The 11,744-nt window shown below is 35.7% G+C and overlaps 1 protein-coding gene across 1 annotated transcript; it reads left to right on the plus strand.

Moving 5' to 3' along the window:
• Positions 1 to 155: 155 nt before the first annotated feature.
• On the plus strand, positions 156 to 11,068 carry LOC137927389 (tudor domain-containing protein 1-like). The gene is made up of 6 exons (XM_068771188.1): positions 156 to 319; positions 2,274 to 2,421; positions 3,416 to 3,579; positions 5,079 to 5,163; positions 6,967 to 7,146; positions 9,080 to 11,068. The coding sequence occupies exons 1-6, from the start codon at positions 164 to 166 to the stop codon at positions 9,241 to 9,243; spliced, it is 897 nt and encodes a 298-aa protein (XP_068627289.1). The 5' UTR covers positions 156 to 163; the 3' UTR covers positions 9,244 to 11,068.
• Positions 11,069 to 11,744: the final 676 nt, after the last annotated feature.

The raw sequence follows: 11,744 nt of genomic DNA on the forward strand, positions 1-11,744 counted from the left end.
TTAATGCTGACCGTACTTATATGAGTGAAGTTAGCCGAGAGCCCGTCCTATTATTTTAATCGCATTGTATGACTAATCAACCTGTATATTAAAAATTGAATATTGTATTACTTGTTATGATCTGATTGTTTTGTGATGTGCAGGGAACCTGGAGATAGCCAATATGGAAAATCTTTACCCGTGTCCAGCTGAGTTCGACCTAGCCAGTCAGCCAGCAGAGGCGTCGCTGGTGACTCTCCGCTCTGACATAACGGTGGTGACCACCGCCGCTGTTAAATACATTGAGACGCTGAAGGATTCTGCCACTGAGCTGATACTGGTAAGGAATAGAAATGATCATTTTATAACAAGGCAATCATTGCAAAAAACGCTTTTATATGTTAATTTTGACAAGGTTTTTACTTGAAAAGACATGCCAACCTTATAGAAACATGAACATCTTTTCTCAGAAATCACTTAAAAATTATAAAGTTTGATTTGAGAAAAGACTTATCCTGGTTGATTTTAATAAAGATGTTGAATGCGTTTGTTTAGGCTTTTATAGATTTGAAAACCTTCTGGCTGCTATTGTAAATAGAAAACAAATTATGCAATACTGTGATGTGTGCGAAAAAAGTAAGGTGAATTTGTTATTATAAAGTTATTTCACAAAACAATTTCAACCCCTTCAAAATAATCCGTCTGATAAAATTTACTTTTGACACTGCTTTTTCCAGTCTTTATAAGAGTCTTAAAAATTTAATGTTATATCTTATATATCCTTTAAGACTTTGTATTCGATTTTTATATCCTTAATTGTGTCAAAATGACGTCTCCGCATTGGCATTTCGATTGTTTCCTTTATAGCCAGAAGTCACTCGGGAAAAGTCAGGCTAATACGGTAGATCTGGAGCGTTATGAGTCGAGTTATTCTTACAAAAGTAGTTTTTGTAATAATCTTAACATAGCAATCATAGAATATTTTTTGAATATCAAAGTTTTAAAACTGTTTTATATCTTAAATGTACTACTGCTGCCATCTATTAGCGTTACTTAAACCTAAATTTGAATATATGTGGACAGACAACTTGACTGATATATACATATAGTCTATATGGGTCGGAAGACTTGATCTGTCAACAAATTTCAAATCGAAGCGATCTTTGACAATATTTTACTTATTTATATTAATAAAAGTTAAAAATTAATATTTGATAAAATAACTTATAAATGAACCTGTGTAAATATTGTTTGTACAGCTATTGGATTAGTCCATCACCAAATTGTTACTTCATTCATGTATTTTACAGTCTATAGAAATTGTTAGAAAGAGTAGAAATGTTGTAATTCTTTGGCAATTTCTACTAGCAAAAGCCTTAAATTTCTTATATGATGATATCATGATCTTATATGATCGCCATCTGTTCTACGCGCTATCACAATTTGTAGAAAAAATATTACTTTGAACAAATTTTAATTGCCTCCAATATCCTCTTTGTGCCATATTCCTCACCACAGAAGATCGTAAATATTTTTACAAATATTGCTGCCTCGAAATCGCCTTAACGATAAAACTTTTTCTCATATATCACCGTATTTCCTGGCTACATCTTGACGTTACTATGCACGGAGCTTAGATGGGAGATCGATAAAGAAATGAGATCTACTGAAAAAAAATTGACGTAGTTTAACAATGGCTTGTCTGAAATGACAGTTGGTAGAACATATAGGCAGAGCAGCTGATGGCCAAAAAGTTTTTGAGTGGCGAACACGAGCTGGTGGACAAGGCCTGAGTAGACGTCCATTATGTTGACTAGTGATTCCCAAAGTGGTCTATATCGACCCCTAGGGGTCTATGACAACCTGCAAGGGGTCTGCGAAAAAAAATTTAGGGACCATGAAATGAAAATGGGGGTCCACGATAGTGGATCTCGACACATACACAGATAGTACCTATTTACTTACATCATACTATCTTATAATATTAAAAAAAATATTATGTATGTTTATAAAATTGTGTAAGTTGTAGGATGTTGGTATTCGCTTTGTGGTCGCAATACATTTTGAACATACACCAACTTCGCTCCAGTTAGAAATTTACAGGAAATCAATATCAGGTTAGTAGGGGTCTACCCAACACAGAAAAACATGGCAAGGGGTCTACGACACAAAAAAGTTTGGGGAACTCTGATGTAGACCGATGACAGTCAAGAAGTTGTTGGATCTAGGCAGCGCAAAATCAATCATTGTAGCAATTCGTCTGATATAAATGAATGATTTTTTTAATGATACAGAACATATGTGATGGCGCGAAGACTGCGCCGAGCGGGGCTGAGGTAAACCTGACTGTGGCAGACACGAGGGTGTCCGTGAACAAGAGACTGCAAGAGCTGTGCACGCCGGAGTGGAAGAAGATGGAGATGAATGGAGTTGACGTTGTTGGTAAGTATCATATACTATATACCACTGAATATAAATATAATAGTGCTTATTTTAATTTGTTTATTACACCTTATTGATAAACTGGCATTATATTTATATATGTTAACATTTAACTTATAAAAAAAAAAACTACAAAGTTACTCCTTTTTTGTGCAAATATGCAATCTATATATTATATATATGCTAACTAAATCATCGTCGATTAAACCAATAGAAGATACCAAAGAAAGAGATGGTAAAATATATCTGTAGTCGAGCAATTAAAATAAATATAGCCAAGTTCTCTAATAAACAGTAAGTAGTAACCTGGACTAAGTACACAACTTATTTCTACCCTCGTGTAATAAAAGAATGTAAATTGTTAATAAAAGAATGTTAATTTGTGTTAAAATAAGTATTTAGTATTGGAAATCCTCTTTGGGTCAACGCATCTATGAACATCTACTTATTAACAATGAAATAAGTATTTAATGGAATCAGGCGTTACCTCGCGGAAGTCCATTCTAAGTAAGAAAAGGACCAATATTTAGCCACTTCCGCACATGCAGTGGTCTGTGTTTAGCACTAATCGGTGTAACATAACTCCTGAAGATGCCCCGTGGAGGGGTGAAACACGTGTTGAGTAATTTGGCGATGGCGGTTGTGTGATTCGCATTGTTTGCCGCATGCGCATTTATCAGCGGGCTGGCGGGCGGTGTACTTTGTTGCACGACTACCACTGCATGTGCGGAAGTGGCTAAATATTGGTCCTTTTCTTAGTGAAATAAGTCTCTTTCATGTCTCTAATCTCCATCCGAAGGTTGTGGTAGAGATCACCTCGATAAGACCGCTATTTCTACCTATATATGAATTGTCTTTTTTATTTATTATCTATGGTGTACAATAAAGTATAAGTAAATAAATAAACGCCTATAAAGAATTATGTCCGCCATTACAATTGTGTAAAAAGTGTGAAATAAATAGATAAATAAATACGTGTTTATGCATGTTACAGAGGTGCCAAAACTAATGTACAGCGATTTGGAATATCTGGAGCTTCCGAAGAACGGCTGCGAGATAGAGATCCTCGACATCAGCGCGCTTGAGGGGGCGATGGTATCCGGCTTCCTGAAAGGCGAGCCCCTGGCTAAGAAGGTTCTAGAAGAGTTACCCAAGCAGGTATCTGTCCATGTATTTTTAATCGAAAACAAATTCGATATTCTAATATTTATTCGAATAGTAACCGGCGTTTGATTTGGCACATTGGCACAGTAGAGTAAGTTATTAATTTTTATTTAAAAATAATATCACTGTATCGAAAGGCCTTATAAGAAATATAAAGGTCACGAACATAGGATTAGAGAGAGATAGCTCTATATTGCTATGAGTATGAGCTCGGAGTATCGGAATTGTTCGTCTGAAGTGACAGTGGACTCTGCTACCGATGACCGTTCGGACCAGAAGGTTCGCGAGTGGCCACCACGAGCCATTAGACGCGGCCAGGGTGACCATTCCACTAGGTGGACCTACGACATGGTCAAGGTCACAGGAAGTCGCTGCAAGCTGCTGCAGTAAGACCAGTCATCATCAGCTCAAAAGAAGAAGAACAATGAAAGTATAATCTACTCTATTGACATGCGAAATATTTTAACACACGCCTATACATGGCTTTGTATCATTTCGAAGTTTTTGTGTAGCTAAGTATATATTACTAATTTTCACTGTGGTACGTTAGATTTTCAAGGTTGCGTTGTTTTAGGTTCGAATCTTTAATTTTTTTTTTTCTAAAAGAATGTAACACTTTTGTTTCTTATCGCGCCATGCCGTCAAAACTCGCATATATCCTCTCAAATTAAAAATCAATGCAATTTTAATACAGATTTATTTTCCACTTTGTTACACTTATTTTAGAGTTCAGTTTCAATTACGCAGTGTGCTTTTTACTCGTTGTTTCTTTTTGTTTTTTGTGTGTATGTATTAAGATTTTTTTACTTTGTTCAATTTTCTTTTTAAAAACTTGTATTTTCTTGACCCTAGATAGGCATCTTTGATCTTTACATGGTTTGACATAGAAAATATTAATTCACTTTGCGTCGTGTTTTTTTCAGAACGTAACCACGGTGCAAAGTGATGTATTGGTGTATATAATCTAATATATAAAATTCTCGTGTCACGGTGTTCGAACTTGAACTCTTTCGAAACGGCTTGACCGATTTTTACCAAATTTTACATGCGTATTCAGTATGTCTGAGAATCGGCTACTATCTATTTTCCATACCCCTAAGTGATAAGGGTGGTCCACCCCTAAATTTTATTTTTAATTAGACAATTTTTTTAGTTTTTATTTTATTATGATACAGCATACAAAAATACATACAAACCTAAATTTTCACCCCTCTACGATCAACCCTTATCTTACATTTGTTAATTAAAAACTTTAATTTTTTTTTTTGCAAAACAACGTTTGGGGGATCAGCTAGTATATATATATATTATTTTGGTTATATATGTTTACGTTGTTCAATTTTCATTTTAAAAAACTTGTATTTTCGTGACCCTAGATTGGCATCTTCGATCTTTATATGGTTTGATATAGAAAATATTAATCCAATTTGCGTCGTCTTTTTTGTGGTGTATATAATCGATAATATTTTTTTCTAATTTTGTTACTTGTTCAGATAGAGGCGTACTGCAACAGCGAGATCGGAAAGGAGCCGTATTTGCCCAAGTGCGAGGAGCTGTGCATTGCCCAGTGCCCACCCTGTGAGTGTAGCACAGATAAAATTTATTACAAATCCGTTAATACTCGGGAAACTGAATAATATTAAACATAGATTAAATAAATACAGTTTACTTCTTATATTTGCAAAATAAAGTAACTTTATTTTTCTTAATCTTCACCTGTAACCTCAACCGACTACTGGCATAGACTTTTAATCTAGGCCAGAGTTCCCCAATCTTTTTTGTGTCGTAGACCCCTTGCCATGTTTTTCTGTGTTGGGTAGACCCCCTACTTACCTGATATTGATTTCCTGTAAATTTATAACTGTAGTGAAGTTTAGTGTTAAAAACTTAAAGTAAAAACACGTGTTAATTTTATAAACATATTTAATAAATTTTTTACTTCATAGGTATATTTATAAATAATGTAGTTTTGATATTATAAGATAGTATGATGTAAGTAAATAGGAACTATCAGTGTATGTGTTGAGATCCACTATCGTGGACCCCCATTTTCATTTCATGGACCCCCGAATTTTTTTTCGCTGACGTAGACCCCTTGCAGGTTGTCATAGACCCCTAGAGGTCGATATAGACCACTTTTGGAATCACTGATCTAGGCTATAATATTTTTTTCAAATTCTTTACGTCCATAAACATTTTATAGATAATTTATAGCTAACTTATTTTCTTAAAATTAAGTCTTTTAATTTTAGTCTAATTTACATTTTATTTTATACTCTACTATTTATACATCCTTGGTGTACATGCCCTCTGTTTAAAAACCATTTTGCTCATTTATTGGCCAGTCGTGACCAACGGGGTGCAGCGAACTGCCTTTCTTAACCAATGATTCCAAATAAAATAGCTTGTGCATCTCTTCGAGATCAAATTAGGAAGATATGAAATAATATACGTGGACAATCGAAAATAACCAGCCCAGCGGACGGGCAAGTTAAAGTTGGCTGTTGGACTGCAATGTAACATACAGAACAGATGATCACTGGAGCCTTAAGTTTCTGGAGTAGAGACCACGATCTGGTGAGACGTAAGACATACATCCATATGTTGAAGAGACAACCTTTTGGATGGATGGTCCTGTTGGAATTCTATAGAGGAAGCCGATGCCAAGCTGTGGGCATCCTGCTGATTATGATGATGTTAAAAAAAATGAGCTAAGTGCTGAAGTAAAAATGTTAATACAAAATAAACGAAAGTATAAAATATATTTATTAGGTAATCTAATATATAAAATTCTCGTGTCACGGTGTTCGAACTTGAACTCCTCTGAAACGGCTTGACTGATTTTTACCAAATTTTACATGCGTATTCAGTATGTCTGAGAATCGGCTACTATCTATTTTCCATACCTACATAAATTTTATTTTTAATTTTTTAGACAATTTTTTTGGTTTTTATTTTATTATGATACAGCATACAAAAATACATACAAACCTAAATTTTCACCCCTCTACGATCAACCCTTATCTTACATTTGTTAATTAAAAACTTTAATTTTTTTTACAAAACAACGTTTGCGTGATCAGGTAGTATATAATAACTAATTATGTCATGTTAGTATTTAATCAAGAGCCTGAAATACAACCTTTCAGCATTCAATGGATTTGCAAGAGTGCCTGGTTTATCGCGTTATAGAGAGGCCGGGTGGGGTTGGAAGACCCGCTTACCAGATTTATAGAGACCTCCTACAAAGATATCCCCACTATAGTTCGTACATTTTGTTGTACATGTGCGGATGTGACTAAATATTGGTCCTTTTCTTACTTAGGATGGACTTCCGCGAAGTAACACCTGATTCCATTAAATTCATATACAATGTTTCAGACTCACAGTGGTTCCGTGCAGTGTTATGTGAGCATGTGGATGGCGCGGGGGGTGACACTGTCCGCGTGTCATTCGTGGACTACGGCAACATGGAGAGCGTTCAGGTCCGGGCGCTGCGCAAGATGCTGCCGGACTTCGTCAACGGAATCCCGGCCCTCGCCATCAACCTGGAGATACGTGGTTAGTGAGCTAAGTCATTGATTGTTTTTGACCTGGATTTCACTGCTGTCTAAATGCCCTCGATAGCCCAAATGGTTCTCAACCGGAACTACGGGTCCGATAGTTTGGACTAGAGCAGGGCTTCTTAAACTAAGGGTCGCGTAGCAAAATTCTGGGGTCGAGAGATTCTAATGTCAAATATTTGTATATACCATTTTATAACATCACTAGAGTTGGCGGAATACAGTGGACTTGCAGTGTCTAGACACGCGCATTATTTAAAGGTTTTAAACTAATATAAATGCAATTTTATAATTTTTTGTGCAATTTTTAATTTTAGATTTTTGTATGTTTAAAAACGAATTCTAAAACTAAATATTTTCAAATGTTTATCGTTACCTAATAAATAAATCATCAAAAAATATTAATTTATTTTTCTTTTACGTTTGTATGGGGTCGTCAAGAAACTCGCAATCATAAATGGGGTCGTGAATGACAATAGTTTAAGAAGCCCTGGACTAGAGTATTGCAGGGACCAGAAGCCCGCTTGTAAGCAGTAGATATTCTGGTCATTGGTGACGTATTCGTAGACACTATGTGGTTTACTCTAGATGTCGAACATGTGCATTTGGCTGGTTTTGTGTGTGGCCGGGCCTTCGTCGTCGCGCGATGTCATCGTCACTGATCTTGCGAACGGGCCGTATAGTGGGAGGGTATCCACTGCAGCCGGGTGTAGTTTAGATCCACTGATGGGAATTGGGGAGTGAGTGAGCCGTACAACTCCATCACCCTGGATAGATAGTCATTGTGTTCGAATTATTGACTTTAAAGAGTATTTCTGTAAAAAAATGGCGGTGACAAGTTCGATCACACCTAGGTCTCTATAGCCAGCCGGACATATGTACCGTTCCCGTGTATAACAGTTGGGAATTTTGTGGACAGTATAATTAAAAGAATTAGGAATAGTGTATAATATGCTGGCTAAATGGCATATGTAGATTCCATTTGAGGTCATCCTCTTTTTTTATTCAACAGACACCCTCTGCAAGGCAAAGGTGTCCCCAAAAGATGGCCGCTATGAGCTATATGCATCTATCAACTTCCCACCAATTTAATTACATAGCCGGTCAATCTAGTGAGAAGTATACTCACATCTACCAGCTCGTGGTTGCTAATCCATTACCTTTATTTTTACACTCTTTCTCTCTTTCTTCCCTTCTCCTTCCATTAGCTTTTAGGCTCCAACGGCTGTCGGTTGCACAAGCGATGTGACCCCGTCCACTGTCATTTAACACTAATAATACCAACACTTACTAGGTACTTATTTCTATCATAACGGGTAAAATGACTCGATTTTACATTTCTTACTTGAATGTATGAAATATAGTTATTAGGAACGAAAGTAAAATAAAATTTATTATAGTTAAACAGAATAGTATATTGACAATTTCTATTACAAACGCAGAGAAATAAAAATTCTTGATACTGAGTTAAAATAATATGGTATTTTTAGTGTTAAGACGAGCAATTTTCAAACATACGTCGGTGGTGTATCTCTGTTTCAATCTCGCTGCGAAACTCCTACCATAGCTCTCTCCTTTACTTTTTGGTTGACCTTGGCCTTTATGAGGCCCATCTTAAGCAACCACGTCTCGGATCTTTAAATGTGTATCATATGTCAATTAACATATAGTACACCATATACGAAAATCAATACTTTCAGAAATAATATAAATAACATTATAATAAATATAGTAAAAAATTCGGAAAACATTAAAATTAATTATGGTTTATTATCTGTGTCCGTAGACTTTATACTGCCAGATGTTATTTGCCTGTCTCATTATAATAGATAAAAATTATTAATGTAACATATTTCAGAGTGGTCAACGAGCATGGCCAACCAGCTTCTCTATTACAACGTATAGATATAACAATATGTATTTTTTTTTAGATTTCCCACCAGAGCCTTCGCTGGAGATGCTAGCACGTGCTGTACAACATATGAAGATAAACGACGAAGGTCGCGGCTTCCTGACGATCACCAGCTGCGAGATGATAGACAGGGGGATGTACGTTGTTGATGCGCCGGCGCTCATTGCGGCTATGAAGGGATAGCTACCGCTACCTATAATGGGTTTACACAACAACTTTGTTTTTTAAAGAGTTTGATTTTTTTTTTTTTTGTTATGGATAGATTCAATCGTGGCTATTATGGAATTGACTTTTTAAGATACGGGAAAAGGAGGTCGCTTAGGTGGACTCTTCATGGAGTTATTGGGCTGAAGGGTCTTTTTGAGAGAACCTCCGCTTTGGTTGTTGTGTTGATATAACAAAAGAAAAAACTATTTTTATTTATATTTTTTTTCTTGGTCGTTTTCGATCTTCATTGCCGAAGGTCTTGGTCGAGTATTTGATGAGTTGCCTCTACAGGTCTCCTTGGCCTGCTTTTCTGAGTGCTTCCATTATTATGAGGCCCATCCCCGTACAAATTCCGCCCATAGGGTCTGTGCTAGTGCCCTTGATCTCTTTCCCTCTACTTTTCCTACGGCAACCAATTTATCGTGACTCTGAAGATTTTTGAGGTGCTCCTTGAGAATCCGGTTATAGCGATTTTTAGTATTATACAGGATATCACAATGAGAAAAGTATTGCTCAGATAATGTTGGGACGATAGTTCTGTACAATATTGATTTTGTGCGTCTCCTGGTGTTATCCCACTCTAGCGTGTGCGTGTGTTACTATTCCGTATACAGTGCCACCGGCACCGCTGTACCTCGCCTTAAGTATGCTCGCGGCTGGAAAAGGGGATACGGCCGATTCGTTCCGTTAGTCCACCGTCAAATAATACCACCGCGAAGCATCAATAAAACTTCACCCCCCTCCCCTGCTTTTTCACCATTTTCTTCCATGTCAAGGTTATTTCTACAACCTTAATGTGGAATATGTGGTATTTAGTTTTCAATATTATATGGGGTTTTTTATGGGAGAAGGTTGTCGTGTAATTTTGTCATGGCCAAATCTGAGGCTACGGACGAGGAGTTCTAATGTCTCTTCTCTTTCTCGCCGTAGTCTTCTCTACGATATTCTATTTTTTCAGAATGTCTTCTACGATAGAGCCCGCATAGTTGAAGAACTACAGGCTAAAGTCAAAATCTTTCTATCCCTTTTATCAAATTTATGTATCTCGTTTGTTATAGAGTATACATTGAACAATTTGATACTGGGATATCCTTGACTCGAGCCATGCAAAGTTTTATTCCTTGTCGTTTTAGTGACAATTTTATATTTACTGTGAAACTTTGTATTTCTTAGTCTCACGATTTGAAATATACTACGCGAGATTAATTTTTACTAACCCAAACCTATTTTACCAGTATATTCTAAAAATGCCAGTAAAAAGTGCATTTTTATAGATAATTTATATGAACAAGAGAAATATTCACCATATCTGTTACAATACAACAATATTCATAATATTTTCAACGTTCTATTCAGAATATTTACACATTGATAATAGAAAAACAGGAATTCAATACTACATATTTTTTGACAACAAATTTACAAACGTGTTTTCGTATGCAAACACCGTGCAGTCCTTTACACGTGGAGCAAATCGTGTTGCATCTTTTCACTGCACTTCTGTTCTTACTGCTGGATACCACACGTCCTGGCATATTTTCCAAACCAAAAGACGGTTTCGTCGAAGTATGTAATTCGGCTTAATTTTATCCATCTATTTTTTCCCTAGTGCACTTATAACACTGGAAGTAAATTCCAGTTACATCATTTTTTATTATTATAATTATCAAGTCAGTCAAAATAGCCACGCTGGCATTTTTCACAACTAACATAAGCGCAACGGCGCTCCTTGGTACTAAAAAATTAATAATACATTACTGTATTATTCATTTTTAATAATATTTGATCACTTATTAGAAAAAACGCCAGTAGAGCCAGTTTGAAAGTACAATCAAATTGAGCTTTCCCATAAAATTTATAACAATTTTTTCTAACCCCTTTGGAAAATGTTTTTAATACAGTAGTTAGTACAATTCATTTCCGAGCTTTATGCTTATTAAAATTAAAATTATTAATTTTAATTAGTTTTGATAATTTTCTACTAGGTTTGTATGGACCCCCTCAGGATAAAAGCCTCCAAAGCTTTCCATTTTACTTTATCTTTGGCAACTTGGAGCCACCTGTGACCTGACGAAGCCACGATCTCGTCAGTCCATTAGGTCTGCCTCTCTCTTGTACCTCATGGTCTATTTTATAACTTTTTCTGTTTACCTGTTATCAGCGAACCTCGCCACTTGACCTTAGAAAATATAAAAAATGAAAACTCTAAGAATTTCTCATAAAAAAGTTTACACTTTGAATCATTAATCATCTGTGTATTATGTCAAGAATGGTTTTCTTTATTATTATTATTATTATTAGCATTTATATTCCACAAACATTAGCATCCGTTTGGTTTTTACATATACATCTTACGTTTCCGCAATTATTTTGCATTTGACTGTGTTTATTAAGACTCGATATATATTTATTATACTTAAATCGTAAACTAATTAAAACTAAGTTGAGGTTTTTTTGTTTTTAACGACTCTGTAATA

This window comes from Battus philenor, unplaced genomic scaffold (assembly GCF_028537555.1).
Source record: "Battus philenor isolate CCGP_79_NKW_IND1 unplaced genomic scaffold, ilBatPhil1.0.hap1 SCAF_30, whole genome shotgun sequence".
NCBI lineage: Eukaryota > Metazoa > Arthropoda > Insecta > Lepidoptera > Papilionidae > Battus > Battus philenor.